This window comes from Podarcis erhardii (assembly GCF_964252035.2).
Source record: "Podarcis erhardii genome assembly, chromosome: 6".
Taxonomy (NCBI): domain Eukaryota; kingdom Metazoa; phylum Chordata; class Lepidosauria; order Squamata; family Lacertidae; genus Podarcis; species Podarcis erhardii.
The window spans coordinates 40018771-40034700 of NC_138510.1; the positions used below are offsets into that span (position 1 = coordinate 40018771).

The 15930-nt window shown below is 42.3% G+C and overlaps 1 protein-coding gene across 1 annotated transcript in view; it reads right to left on the bottom strand.

Moving 5' to 3' along the window:
* Positions 1-15930, bottom strand: part of LOC309344247 (complement receptor type 2-like) — a 100175-nt gene that overhangs the window by 49446 nt on the left and 34799 nt on the right. Inside the window, exons 10-15 of the mRNA XM_081866495.1 lie at positions 10669-10848; positions 7877-8068; positions 6205-6396; positions 2428-2454; positions 1436-1499; positions 262-283 (exon numbers count right to left, since the gene is read on the bottom strand). Coding sequence (XP_081722621.1) covers positions 262-283; positions 1436-1499; positions 2428-2454; positions 6205-6396; positions 7877-8068; positions 10669-10848 — 677 coding nt within the window. The remainder of the gene's footprint in view (positions 1-261; positions 284-1435; positions 1500-2427; positions 2455-6204; positions 6397-7876; positions 8069-10668; positions 10849-15930) is intronic.

Here is a 15930-nt window from a genome sequence, read left to right on the forward strand (position 1 = left end):
AAAGAAAGAGAATAATAAGATGAGTCTACCCAGTTGCCTCCACTGATTGGCTCTTCATGTTGTGAAGATTATGTCAAATCTGCCTCATACACTGTCCCCTTGGCTCTGTTACTGAAAACTAGTCATTGGAGAAGACTGGTTTGGTTTTCCTCCAGACGTCTGCTTTCTATCTGGTATTCTTGCTCTGTTTCTGCCTCTCCTTTATTTCCTGCTACTGCCCAAGTGACAACATTAGTGACTTCTGTGACTTCATTCATATGCCACATTGTTCTCTTTTGGTAGCCTGTCGGAGAACAGAAGTGGCAGAGTAAATTTGATTAAGTCTTGGGATTATTATTTTTTAAATCACCTGGCATCAAAATTATATCAATGAACACTAAGCCTTCATTCTGGAGAAAATCCTTTCTTCAGTATCCATGAGACCTCAGATAGTGATGAAACTCAGAAAAAGGCCTCCACTTCAGAAATTTGTGTATGGACAGGACCATGTACAGACAGGATCATCCTTTTGTACCTGGTCCCAAGATGTGAACAAGCTTAAAACAATTTGGAATTGTGTGTAGAAAGAGGCTTGGAGGCATTGCAGTTTCTGAAGCACTGTAGGGTGAGAAACTGCTAGCTATTCTAGCTGGGCCTGATAGGACTTGAAGTCTATAAACATTTGGAGGACCAAAGTTTCCACACTCCAAAGGTGTTATGTACTGAAGTTCTCACCCTGGGCCAGCAGGGGGATACTGTAGATAGTTATGCAAATGAAGGATCAAAAGTGACATTCAGTGATTGGATAGTTTTAGAAAATGGCAACAGTTACATTGTTCTGGAGCTCTATATAAACAGGCTGACTGAGCTCCTCAGTTCAGTTCTGTTCCAGCTTACAAATAAAGAGCTGCTTTGGAAGAATCGCTGTGTTGTCTGATATGTTTGCCCACAACTTAACAAAAGGAACAACCAGTGACAATGCTGAAACAAGGGGCAACCCCGGCCTGCAACCAGGAGCCATGTGTCCCATTTCGCCACTTGAGGTGCAATAAGAAGTGCTGCCTGACCTCCTGCCGGTGGAAAAACAGCACCAGCATTGGCACCAATTGGCTTCACCCTGCCTTGTATGGGCTGGGCAACCCCATTCAGAACAGAGTGAACACCAATGCCTAGGTAGATGAAGCATTCAGATGCTGTAACTTGACCTTGTCTGGATATTCAGCAAAAAAAGGGGAAATTAATACATTTTTTGTTAACAATATTTGGTAGCTCTGGTTTAATAAAAAAAAGTATATTGCATTTCCTTTAAAATTTCAAAACAGCCCCCATAGTAAGGTTGTGAGAATATCAATTTATTATCTACAAGGAGAGTATATTTATTTAGATAAAATGTTGTGGACCTTAGAAATGCAAAACAGAAAGGAAAATAGGAGTTTGGTGATAAGAAAACTTTTACCTTGATTGTGAACATTTCTTATAAGCCCATTTAAGTGTCAGGATCAATATAGGTAATATGCTTGCTAAAAAAGAAGAAGAAACACACACCACCATTCTAGTAAAAAACCCCACAAAAGGTCAATAAAACTGATGCATAATTAAAAACAGCATAGAAAATGCTCTGCAAATATTACTAATAAACATTTCACACTTGAATGTACTTATCAATAAAATATGTTAAACTGTCATTTGGTGGTCACAAGTCATTCTAAGACCAAACCACTTATTATTAAGGTGTAAAGATGGGTGATTTGTTGTCTTTGTTGTTTTGTTATGGGAACCTATCTGAAATAACTATGATGCCAAAATTCTAAAATTACAGTTTCACAGACAGGATTATTACGAAAATGATTCTACCTCTTGGAATGTTAAGGTAAAACTTGCCAGCAAATTTATTTGGTTTGCTTCCATAGGGGGGAAATATGAACTGTACTTGGAAGTAAACTCCACTGAGTTTAAAGATGTATCTCAACCCACAGAGGAGATTAGACAAATGATGAGCAAAGATTTGAGCATTGATGCCAAGCTTTGGAAATATGAAAAATTGTGCACACTATTGGTGCTTTGTAAATGTTTGGAATAAAGTGTGTGTGAGTGTTTATATGTAAACACACACAAACAGTCCTTGAATAATCCAGAGTCAGTGCAACAAGAAGAAACTCCTATTTGGGGGGGGGGGGGGAATAGGGAAAACATCTAGAATCACCAATTGACTGTAAGCACTTTTAAGGCACAATTTCTTAAATCTCTACAATGAAACTTCAAAATACTTATCTCTGGCTGCATAGTGTCCAGCTTTCTAAGACCCCATAATATTATTGCCATTTTTCACATAGCAATGTTTTATACCATTTCATATTTTTTGCATATTAAATTGTATAAAATATCGGTATGTAAAAAACTATAATGCATCACCATGTTTCCCCCATTCATTTTCAAGAAATTACATACCAGCTATAAGTAGTCTCAGGAAAACACCTAGAAAAGAGGGGGAAATGGTTCTAATAAGCAAATGTCTCAAAATAAAACCTTGTAAAACTAATTATAGAAAGGCTACTCATTCGGACTGGCAGCCACATCTGAAATGGCTTATAAACTGAAGTACTGCAGCTCAAGGTGGATTTTGTATCAGAGCTGGTGGATATGTTTACTTAAATCATTTTCACACACACCATATACCGTATTTTTCGCCCCATAGGACGCACTTTTTCCCCTCCAAAAATGAAGGGGAAATGTGTGTGTGTCCTATGGGGCGAATGCAGGCTTTCGCTGAAGCCTGGAGAGTGAGAGGGGTCGGTGCACACCGACCCCTCTCGCTCTCCAGGCTTCAGGAAGCTATCTGCAAGCCTTGGGAGCCCGGCGGGATTTCCCGCGGGCTCCCAAGGCTTGCGGACAGCAGCCTGCATCCCGAAGCCTGGAGCGCGCTCAGCAGCGCGCCCAGGGCTTCGGGCAGCTCTCCGCAAGCCTGGGGAGCCCGCGGGAGTTCCCGCCGGGCTCCCTAGGCTTGCGGATAGCAGCCTGCATCCCGAAGCCTGGGGCGCACTGAGCAGCGCTCCCCGGGCTTCGAGCAGATATCCGCAAGCCTGGGGAGCCTGGCAGGAACTCCCGCCGGGCTCTCCAGGCTTGCAGAGAGCTCCCCGAAGCCCGGGGTGTGCTCCATCTCAGGATAGCAGCCTGTTCTGAGGGCTGGGGTCGGGGGAAGCTCGGGGGGGGGAATTTTTTTTCCTCTTTATTCCCCCCCCCCAAAAAAAAACCTAGGTGCGCCCTATGGGCCGGTGTGCCATATAGGGCGAAAAATACGGTATACTCGACGGGCACTTAAAAAATTAATACTATATTAAGAAACCACATGGGTTTAAAAGAATAGATGTTGACTTTACATGACTCAATCTCAAATCATAATTGTTTTTTGCTGTGGGAAGAACTTCCTTTTAAAATACTAAAGTTGCAAATATCATTTTAAAATGAAATACTTGAGGATTATGCAAACCATTTAGATTCTCATAAACCGGAAACTTAATTTGTTTTGTTGCCTGTCAGCTATATCAGACAACTACTTCAGAAACTTTTGAGAATGTGTGTTGGGGTGGGAGAGGAAGTGCAGAAACTGTTGTTTGCTTTGCTGTCTGCCAATCACATGGAGCAGTTGGCAGGCAGCTACTTGAGGAACTTCTTGAGTATGTGTGCACGGTAGCAGGTTTTTGCCTTCTTAGTAGTGGCACCCATCCTGTGGAATGCCCTCCCTTCAGATGTCAAGGAGATGAGTAACTATATAACCTTTAGAAGACATCTGAATGCAGGCCTGTATAAGGAAGCCTTTTAAGGTCTAATGTTTTATTATGTTTTAATATATGTTGGAAGGCGCCTACAGTAGCAGGGGCAACCCAGTCAGATGGGCGGGATACAAATTGAAATGTGGGAGTGGGGTAAGAAGCAGCTGCTTGACATGGGCCTCAGGTGGATTTCTTGCTCTGAAACTGAAGAAAGCAAGGAAGCAGGTTTTGATTGTTGAATGAGGTTGGTTAATTTGTATTTGTATGTTGACTCATCATTTTAATTGTGGGTAGGGGCCTCAAAAGCTGGGAGACCCTGGTTAAGAGACAAATGCCCAGCTCCATTTTCTTAAAAGAGCCTTCATGAAGGTGTGCTGTGAAGTATAAAGCATTTCTTCAAATATCTGTAAATAGTTGCACCTCAACCGTTTCCACTCTGAATGTGTTTTAGTCTGTAAATACCATTTCTGATAATTTTATTGGGTCTTGGGGTTTGTGAGTGGACAATTCAGCCACTAACAAGACCCAATTCCACATACAACTGGATATTAAATTTTCATTTCAACTAAATATCCATGCATACAAATATACATGTGTCAATACCCTAAAAGCATCAGTTTTAACTGAGTGCAAAATGTGTCACCATGGCTGCTGCATCATTAATGAGTAACCATCTGAACACAGAATTTAGCCCAATGCAGTAGACATTCCTGATCTGGCTATCCATGCTGGATAGTAACGGTTGGGACTGTTAGGATATTTCCGTTCCACCTTAAAGGGGACAGGCTGTTGTGAGTCACAGCCTGCGTATTTCCTGTTCACAGGAAGTTTCTGTTTTGTATATAGCTGTTGTTTCTCTCTCTGTGCCTGAACACGCAGGCCGGCAGTCATGTTTTTCTTTGTTCTGACCAACACTGAATAAAGTTGTAAATAATGCTCTCCTGAGTGCATCTTTCATTGTGCGAACTCTGTGAAAGGGCGTGAACCAGTCCTTGGAATGTGGACAGCTGTTTCTGAGGCTTGTGTCGCTAATTGACTGATACTGCGTTTCTACGGGAGGTTGATGGATCGTCCGGAGTCAACGTTGGGGCATGATGGCCTTTGTCTCCCTGGCAGTATCCCAACAACAGGGACAACACTAGTTTCTATGTCATGTTTCAAATGACCACGTCAAAATTCTACATTCTGACTAAAGAGATAACACCTTGTGATCCAGCACCAGGAAATTGGGATGCAAAGAGCAGTGCCTGTTCAGAAGTGCCCAGTGCTGATAATTTACAATATAGCCTTCAGAGAAGGTTGTTTGCCCCTGAATATCACCTTTGGGGTGGGTAAATTCAGCTTGCAAGATCTTCAGAGAGACTGACTAGGTACTAAACAAATATTACCTGAAAGATGTTATAAAAGTAAGAGGCAGAATAAAAATTCTCAAAGACTTCTGGAAGCTTGACTTCCCATGGACTAGTGGTGCCCAGGATTAATTCCATATCCACATTTTGCTCTAGAGGGTTGCAGTCCAGAGTTCTACAACCAAAAGTACTTCGACAGCATGGTTCTTCAAGAGGTTGTGAACACCAAGGGCCACTTTATGGATGTCACTGTCTGTGTTGTTGGGAGAAAACATGGTATAGATATCTTTTGGATGTCCTGCCCTTGCTGACAAGCCAGAGGCTGGTCCAGTCTTCCCTGGTCTAGTGGTGCTTGTCAGTGATTTTTCCATGTGCCCCCTCAACTTCACCATTCAGGCATTCACCTTCAAACCGTAGCTGATGTCTTCCTACAGGTCTACATGGATAGGTATGGACTGAACCTTCAGCTACTACCACAGTTCAGCTTGGCTGCCTGTGAAAAAGCTTTGGTCATTTAAAGTTAAGGTGGAGGTCCCTCTATACCTTGCTAGATATGGTCAAAACAAAATAAAAAAATTCCTTCCAGTAGCACCTTAAAGACCAACTGAGTTAGTTCTAGGTATGAGCTTTCGTGTGCATGCACACTTCTTCAGATACACACTTGTATCTGAAGAAGTGTGCATGCACACGAAAGCTCATACCTAGAACTAACTCAGTTGGTCTTTAAGGTGCTACTGGAAGGAATTTTTTTATTTTGTTTTGACCATGGCAGACCAACACGGCTACCTATCTGTTGCTAGATATGGATATCATTGTTGTCTCCTGTATCCTGCTCAAAAGCTGCAAGACGGGGGCCGGTATCCTTCTTGAGAAGCACCCTGATATGTCTAAGCTTGGAGATGAGATGGGTGCTGTACCCATGGGCAGAGACCAGAATGTTAACACAGTTCCAGTTAACCGATGACAAGTATGTATGCATGTGTAAATAAAACCATATATGTTTTTGCAGGTACCACCATCTTAGAGGTATGCATTTGCACCCCCAAATCTCTCACCGGTCAGAAATTTAGCATTTATAACAGTATTTTCAGAAATATAATGCTTACTCAGAGCACAAGTTGGAATATTAGGCAACCACTGCTTCCCACCGATGTAATTAATCTTAGGTGATCCGATCAAAATATAGCCAATATCACATTGAATAGTAACTTCATCTCCAATGTCGTAGTATTCTTTCTCCCCATAGATTATTCTTCCATTACGGATATAGAGTTCAGTAGTGTCTGGTGATGTTCTAGCTGAAAACACAAAAAAAACTATTAAAATAATATAAAGCTGTACTAAACTGCACACAAAATAGGAAAAAAATTCATACTTGTGCAACTTGATTTTGCAAAATGCAGAATGTTCTATACAAAAAAGTTAAGAGAACTTCCTGATATTATGTATAATATTGTGCTATTTTACATCTGTCAGAAGTGTCTGGGAGCTGCCATTAGGAGATCTGGAGTGAAGTGTCAACAATAAGCAGATGACACCCAGCTCTGTCTCTCTGTTCTAAGTGAACATTGATTCATCATCCAGGTGGCATTGTTACTTCTTTCTCCTGGGATGGGGCTAAAAGGAAGATTTTTAGGTCACGTTTGCAAAGCTTGGTGTGATGCATCCTATTAGATATTGATAGCTAGTTTGTAGATGCCTGGAAAAGGTTAAGAGAGGGTACAATCCAGTTCACAGCCACAGTATTGTACCTTCTCTTTTACTTCTTCCACTGATCAACTCTGCAGCCCTGGCCTATTTGTCATGGTCTAACCCCATCCCATTCTTGCATTGTGCAAAATGAAAGGATTCCAAAGTTGCAGCTTTTGCTCTATCACGCCAATGGATTTTTTCACTAATGATTTGTTTTTATATTAAAAACATTGTACAAGAACTGAGTGGTTTGGAATACTTCAGTTTCAGGCCTTCTGCATGCTGATGCTATTGAAGTTATCTCCACCACATTAATTGGAATATTGAAGTTACTGAGCAACTAAGTTTTGTATGAAACAGCAGCTATTATTACTGCAAAGACTAAAATTCTAGGTATTGGCAAGAAGAAAGCTCATATATGGAAGCTGGGCAATCCCATGGCCAGCCACATTCATGTAAGCCACATTCAGTACTAACTTTCATGCAAAGGGACCCAGAACTGAATCTCTAATCAGGGACAGGATATGATGAGGTGCACACAGCAGCTAGCATATCACTAAAATAAAAATATCAACTGTAATTGGGATTAAAATATATCATTTTTAGTCCAATAGACCAATGCAGCCAATGTTCTGGAAAGCAAGTGAAAGCATTCATGTAAATACACATGACAGAAGTCTGTCAAATTGTACTTAAGATACCTTTGTGGGGGGCGGGGGGGGGGATTAGACAAGGACCAGGTTCAAATCCACAGTAAGCCATGAAGCTACCTAGGTGACCTTGGGCCATTTACTGTCTCTTGGCCCGAACAGCATTCCACTGTTGATGTACAGATAAAATTGGGAGACATAGACCTATGTACACTACCATGAACTCTATGGAAGAAAGGTGGAATATAAATGTAATAATGAACAAAAAGGTAAACAAAAAACTGCTAGAAGAATGAAGCAGCTTCAGAAGATGTCAAGACCACATATAATGGTTTGGGTGTGTCTGCCCATCTGTGATTTACCTGTAGATAATGGGAAATATCTGTCTTGAGTATGGCTTTAAAAGGAACATTTATATATGGATTTATATACATACAGAAACATGGTTGTATAGAAGGATCCCACTGATTGTAGCCTTTGCATTTTACAGTCATCTTTGTGGTTTCATCAAAAAAAGAATGGTTTGGATGGCAGTAAACTGTGATGGTATCTCCAATTTTGTATTCAGATTGCAATGGATACACACTCCCTTTGGGCATTACTGGAGCACCACAATTTTCCGGATAAACTATAACAAGAAAAATAAAACTGGAAGATATAAATGCAAGACTAATAGTATACAATCTGTCACAAGATTCAAGATGCCGCCATTGTGTCAGGTATCTGGATTTTTGAGCAGGCCGTCCTAACCATTGGCGCTAGGGGTGCATGGCACCCGGGCGCCAGGCTCTCAGGGGTGCCAGGCCAAGAGTCTGGGGCCGAGTATTGGAGTCCGGGGAAGAGCCGCCAACAGCCAGACTCCAACGCTTGCCCCCGAACTTGCACTGAGCAGCCCGCAGCAGAAGAGCCTGCGGCGCTCCGACAGGTTCTGCTCCGCTCAGCTGTCAACTCTTCCCCCAGCTGCATGGCCACTGTTTCAGTGCCGCGCCCGGAGCGCCATATAACGTGGGCGTGGCGCGGTGCATCCTGTTGCATGCGCCAAGCTGCGGGTTCCTTTGCTGGCTTTTCCACTGTTGGCGCACACTCCCAGCACCACCCAACGTGGGGTGCCAGTGCAGAACAATGGGGAATGCAAACGGTATCTCCAGATGGGATCTGCCACGGCAACAACAAATCCTGATGAATAGGAGCATGCGGATCCTGTCCGGAGATGTTTCCTCTGCTGCCGCTTGCATTCCCCGTCATTCTGCACTGGCACCCCATATTGGGAGGCACTGGGAACATGCACCGACAGAGCAAAAGCCAGCAAAGGAACTTGCAGCTTGGCACATGCAACAGGATGCGCCACGCAGCACCCACAACGTTTCAATGGCGCTCCAGGTGTTGCATGCGCAGCCAAAACAGTTAGCTGCCATGCAGCAGGGGTGCGTGGAGGCAGTGGGCGGACAGCCCAGTGACTGTGCCACCCAACATTTTGTCATCGTCCCCAGCATGGAATCCCCACCCACCTTTGTACACCCCTGTGCGTGGGGTGCTGGCACCCCCGTTGATTGGCGCTTTGAATCCCTGCATCCCACAACTGTTCTAAAGGTAAACAACTATTTCCTTAACAACTTTGGGGTCCCCCCCTTAAAAAAGGTTGACAACTCTGGGCAACCTAGGAGCGCCAGGCGGATCTTTGCACCCCGGCACTGTATATGCTTAAGACGGCCCTGTTTTTGAGCTCTGTAAGAAGGCACAAAACAGTTTAACACCAATTACGTCATGGCAAGTCATGCAAACCGTATTCTTTTGAACGCAACAGGAGAAAAGTTAAATTATTCTTAAACTTTTGTTCTTGAAATGTTTTCTGTGCAGTCACACATTGGGCATGCTTGTAAAACAAATGCTATTAGGCAAACGGGATAAGAGTTACCCTTTCAGAAACAAATGACTAACATCTATGTGATGAGTGAAGCTACAAAATCTCTGTGTAAGCTAGATTTCAATGGACTTCTTTAAAATATTGCACTTGGGAAGGTGTAGGTCCTAGACCATTTGGCAAGGTGTAGGTCCTAGGCCAGGAGTAGGGAATCATCCACCCTCCCTTTCTCTAAGGAATGTGTATACATGCTGTGGTGGGTATAAAGTCAAGGTTGGATTCACCAGCACTGGCTGAATGTGAGGTACTTCCAAGTTATCAGCAGTCAAGCTGAAGGTAACATGCTAAATGGCGATAACATAGCATGGTGAGCTAGCATGGTAAAGTGCTAGTGGATCTCTATAAACTTAGGTCTTTACAAGATTTATTTCTAAAACCACAAGAACTGAATTATAGTAGATTAGTTCATGATGCAGCTGCTTCTCTTAGATTTTATGTAGCTAGTGTGTTTATTTTTGTCTTGTGTCATGAGACATTGAACAGTTTATATAATTTGAATTGAACTGTCCGGACAAAGAGTTTTCTGAACTGGGAACTCTGGAAAAGGCTGACTACTGGAAAGCAGGAAGAACCTGACATTCTACTCGATGACTCTGCTAGAGCTGTGCAGACTCTGCTGATCACACTGCTTGAAGTTTGGTATAGTATCAACAAACAGATGGTGGGCCCAGTATAACAGGTTATTGGCCAACTGACTTCTATAAGTCTAGCATGTGATGGGGTCATGTGATGGGGCGGATGCTGAACACCAGCATCATTCTTGCTTACCTGGCTAGCACTGGGGCAGCAGCAAACTCAGCGCTGCACAGGTGCACCAGTGAGGCTGTCGCTGCCACTCTAGCAGTCCTATGATTACGGGCACACAGCCCCAACCTTGCCTTTGCTGCTTGTAACTTAACTGAGCTGAACTTGCAGCTCCATACAGCAGCCTCTTTGGATTCCACCTTTTGATTACCTTCTGCCTTGGATTCCTTCATTTTCTCCTCCTAGCACTTGTGAACTCCAGACACTACTTCCTACTATGATTTTACTTTCTGTCCTCCCCACTGGAGTAAACACATGCAAAACTAACAAGTGTGTTTTCAAATTTGGGCTGCCCCTTCTTCTGCATTAGTGAACCATTATTATACTATGCAATTAAAGCTCAATTGGTTCTCTGAACTTTGTGAGATATAATACAAAAATACACCTTGGTGGCCAACATTCTTTACTCCTCTTTAAACATGTCAGTTCCCTATGTTTAAATGGCTTTTTATTGTGGAAAGAGAAAAATATATTCTAATCCAGTGCTTTTTTCAAAGCCTTACTCTTTTTGCAGGATGGCACTTCAGGGACCCAAGAACCGTTCTCCTCACAGCGAATAAAATAACTGCCGATTAAGAAGTATCCAATTTTACATTCAAATGTAATACTGCTGCCATAGGTATAGGAATCTCTAAATCCACTTAATTTTATTCCATCCGGAACTACTGGATTGGCACACATAACTGAAAGTGAAAAGTAAAATTAAAAAGCAGAACTCCTTAAAAACTAGAATATTTACATTTCTGCTCTCTTGAGAATGGGGTATTTTCTGATGAAACTTATTAAAAATTATTCTCTCCTAAATCATTAATCTAGATCAGGAGTGGCCAACCCCTTTTTGGTCCAAGGGCTATGTTTACCATTGGCTAACCCAATAGCTGGCTAACCCAACAGCTAACCCAATATATTATCATTAAAAAAGAAATGTTTAGACTCACTTTATGTATTGGGTTGCTATAATTTGTTCACCATTTGTAATTGTTCAACTTTAGTATAATCACCTAAAGGAACAGGCACTAAGGGTCAAATGCATGTTATGACAAGCACACTTTTCTTTTAAGTGGTCTTAGAACCGGTCACTTTCTGCAGGAAAAGCAGTCTCACCAAGCTTCAATTCAGATTAGGATTGCAATGTGGATGAGAGAGTGGAGGTTTAACCCCACACCATTTCCCCAGGCCCACCAGCAGCTTGTCTTTGTCCCCTGAATACATTGTTTACTGCATGAAGCACATTTCTGAAGAGGAACAGCTTTTCAGACGAGTGCTTTCCTGTTTGAGGAATACTTTTGTAATGGTTGTGCAAGATTATTGGTTGATAAAATAAATCCATTTCCTGTGAGGGTTCAACATTATCTTTCCGTAAATTAGCGTTTGCACTATTGGGAAATCAGATTCCTAGCAATCAAACAGTTAATAGGAAAACATGAGGAGTCAAATAATTCTGCTTATGTGATTGTCATTGACAACTAGCTAGCTAGCATCTTTATGAATCAGGAGTGCTGAGAGATATGATGGCAGGGGCAGCAATTCCAGTGGCCTGCTATAAGTGCATATTCTGTTTTCCTCCAGCATTATTCTATTTGTTCTTTTAATGTTTGGCTTATTTTCAAATATACATCTGTCTCCAGGGATTTCTCCTTCAAAAGGAAGACAAACTTGGCAAAACACTGGAGCACTCAGGGAAGTAGGAAACATACACATGTATTTATAAAATCCTATCACTGATCTGGACATAGCAGCACACAGCTTCCTAGCAAGTCAGTAGGCTTTTTTAATAGCATCACTGCAGATATAATTGTTATGAAAAGAAAATCAACCTCCACATGTGGGTAGAGGGAATTCCCCTCTCCACTGTGCTTTACTGTTATTAGCAACAATATCACAAGAAATGGAAGGTGCTGCAATGACCAATAAAGTCTCATTGCAATGGTATTTTATCACTATTTCTTAAGGATAAGTCCCAGTCCCATTGTGAGAGCCATCAAGACTACTTGGAGGAACTGCACAAGAAATTCCTAGAAAAATATTGAACAATTTAGCAAATAGGCAAAACTTGGATAGAACTGTTGGGAGTCTGGTAAATACGCTGCACTGATGTGCAGAGAGAAATAGTTTGGAGTGCATGTTGAGAGCACAAGAAAACCTTAAGGTTTATTACTTATGACAAACAAAGCCATCTTAAGTACAAATATTCCCCACAAAAAGGGGGTCCTGCAGGCCCCAGGCATGAGTTGGCCACCATTTCTGTCACCTGCTGTCTTTGTTGTTGTTGTTTAGTCGTTTAGTCGTGTCCGACTCTTCGTGACCCCATGAACCAGAGCATGCCAGGCACTCCTGTCTTCCACTGCCTCCCGCAGTTTGGTCAAACGCATGTTGGTAGCTTCGAGAACACTGTCCAACCATCTCGTCCTCTGTCGTCCCCTTCTCCTTGTGCCCTCAATCTTTCCCAACATCAGGGTCTTTTCCAGGGAGTCTTCTCTTCTCATGAGGTGGCCAAAGTATTGGAGCCTCAGCTTCAGGATCTGTCCTTCCAGTGAGCACTCAGGGCTGATTTCCTTAAGAATGGATAGGTTTGATCTTCTTGCAGTCCATGGGACTCTCAAGAGCACCATAATTCAAAAGTATCAATTCTTCGGCGATCAGCCTTCTTTATGGTCCAGCTCTCACTTCCATACATCACTACTGGGAAAACCATAGCTTTAACTATACGGACCTTTGTTGGCAAGGTGATGTCTCTGCTTTTTAAGATGCTATCTAGGTTTGTCATTTCTTTTCTCCCAAGAAGCAGGCGTCTATTAATTTTGTGACTGCTGTCACCATCTGCAGTGATCATGGAACCCAAGAAAGTAAAATCCTCACTGCCTCCATATCTTCCCCTTCTGTTTGCCAGGAGGTGATGGGACCAGTGGCTATGATCTTAGTTTTTTTTATGTTGAGCTTCGGACCTTATTTTGTGCTCTCCTCTTTCACCCTCAAAGGGTTCTTTAATTCCTCCTCACTTTCTGCCATCAAGGTTGTGACATCTGCATATCTGAGGCTGTTGATATTTCTTCCAGCAATCTACTTCTTCTTATTTCATTAGAGTTTATTTCTAAGTAAGTGTGGGTACGATCACAACCACAAATTAAGAGAAGCATGATATTTCTTATGTTTAAAGCATTAGAGTAACTTTTTAGAAATCACCAAAATAAACGAACACGTTTAGAGCAACACATACCATGACAGGGGTCTGACAACGGTGTCCAGGAACCGTTAATACATGTAGTTGTGTTAGTTTTATCATGCACTCTTACAGCACCTTCTTTGCATCCATATACTGCGAAGTGGTTATATATAAACATACTGACCTCAGAAAAGGGAAATATTGGTAAATTGTCAACATCACAGGCCTCTGGGTTCACATAAAAAGACAAAGATTAATATGACACATAAGCCTTTGGAAGTAAAAATCCTGTTTACAGTTTCACTATATTTGTTCTAAAAAACTAAATATGGGATAATTATAACAAACAATAATGAGTTCATTAAACAGTGTGTATTAGCAGACACCTTTCACACTGAGGACTCAATATCCTTAATCTTCTCTTCTGCAAGCTCCAGTGAAACTAGCTCTGATGTTCTTACACAGTTATTGTTAATTTCAAATAAAATGTTCCTACTGGAATGCCTTTTGAAGGAAATGAGCAGAGCAGAGTGCTAGATCTATCACAGTTACAGATAGGTAGCCGTGTTGGTCTGCCATAGTCAAAACAAAATAAAAAAATTCCTTCCAGTAGCACCTTAAAGACCAACTAAGTTAGTTCAAGGTATGAGCTTTCATGTGCATGCACACTTCTTCAGATACACTGTATCTGAAGAAGTGTGCATGCACACGAAAGCTCATACCTAGAACTAACTTAGTTGGTCTTTAAGGTCCTACTGGAAGGAATTTTTTTATTTTGTTAGATCTATCACAGTTTCCTAAGCCAGGCCCATGCAAGGAAGGGGGACAACTGGGCACACTTGCTCCAGGTCTCGGGAGCTAAGCAGGCTGGAAGGCCCTGCCAGGGGCTGCCACACTTACACTGTCATGTCACAAACATCCCAGGCCTCCCAGCCTATGACAAGCTCTGCAAGGTTTGTGGTGGTGGTCCTAAGCCTTGTTGGTTTGTGCCGTCCTTAGCAACTAGTTTTTCTGAGGTGGGGTGGCTTTCTCCAGTGAGAATAAATGAATTACCAGCTCTCAGTCTAGCACAGTTTCAGATCTCTTTGGCAGCTTGTCAGTGGAATGGAGGAACCCAGGATTCTCATCCTTCCCAATGAGTCGTCAATCCACCTTTGACACAGATTTTTTTTTTTTTTACATCTGCCGCAGGTCTAGGACAAAACCATCTTAATCTGATCCCTTTAAAAAAAATCCTCCAGCTAACTCTTTTCAACTAGAGTTTTCCCACAGAAAATAAAGAACATGTCTCTTTACTCTCTATAACGTTTCTCAAGCTAAAACCTCTGTAGCAGTTGACAAGCAGTAAAATACATACATGCAGATCTTGGGCCCTCCTAATAGTAAAATGCAATAAGAGGTAGGCATGAAGCACATACATACACTATCATAAAATAATGAACCCATAAATTAGCCAGGAATGAATCCAACATTCTGCCAGGACATGGGCTTGCGCCTTGCATTTACCCAGATTAGTGAATGAGGAGTGATACTCTGACGGGGGTCTGAGAGACCTCCTGTCCCCCCCCCCCAAAGGTGGTGGTACTACGTACCATTGTGTACCACTAGAAAAAAGCACTCTTTTTTACAGAGATGACCAGGAAAGGCTCACACACCATTAATCTGAGATTATCTGATTCACTTACACAAATAACAAAGGCTGCAGCCAGATGCACTTTGTCAAGAATAGAAAGTCTTATGTCAAGAAAGCCATGTCAAGAATAGAAAGTCTTATTTTAGATGTGATGTAATGGAAACATGAATCTCATTTTTTTGTTGGGGTAGTTTTATTTCTCATGTTGCCAAATATCCCGTGTAGAATTTATAGGCTTTGCAATTTATGGGCTGCAATCCACAATCACCCTATGCCAGGTTGGTGTGTGTGTAGATTGAGTGAAAACATTTCTGGTGGCTCCTTTTGCTGACAGTGTGCCACTTGTGTCACTCTGCCAGCGAAAATCTCCCCCTTTGTCCCTTTGTCCACTGAATTGTACTGGCAGGTGGAATGCTATTGGTGGTATTCCCTCCACCGGAAAGCCCTGAAATCCTGAATTCTGGTGGATCACCAGGTGCTCTCAAAGCGCTTAGCTAGATAAGCAACTAGGTATAAAGACCCTGCACAGTTTGTTTTGTCTTGTCTTGACCATATGATTTTATGTATTGATATTAACCTTAGGTTCTTCAATCTACAGCTGCCCCCGCATCAAGTAAGTAAGTAAATAAATAAAAATAGTTAACTAACTGACCTATGCGTTGCAGCTAGCTCGGTGTTTTGTGTGTGTGTGTGTGTGTGTGTGTGTGTGTATGTATGTATGTATATATCTAGATCTAGATCTATATATAATGAGTTAGTGAAGCACCACAGAATAAAGGAGAACAACTCCACCGCTAATGCACTATTATTGTGTCAATCGCCCTAAAAGACCCTTCTGGGAGGCACCAAGGTCTTCCCCACGCGTGCTTCCTCGGGAGTAAGAAAGGCCGCCTGGCAGAGAAAGGCCCCTTGGGAGGATGGACGGCCCAATTGGCTCTGCCGACAGAGGCCGCAGCCTGGGACACGGCG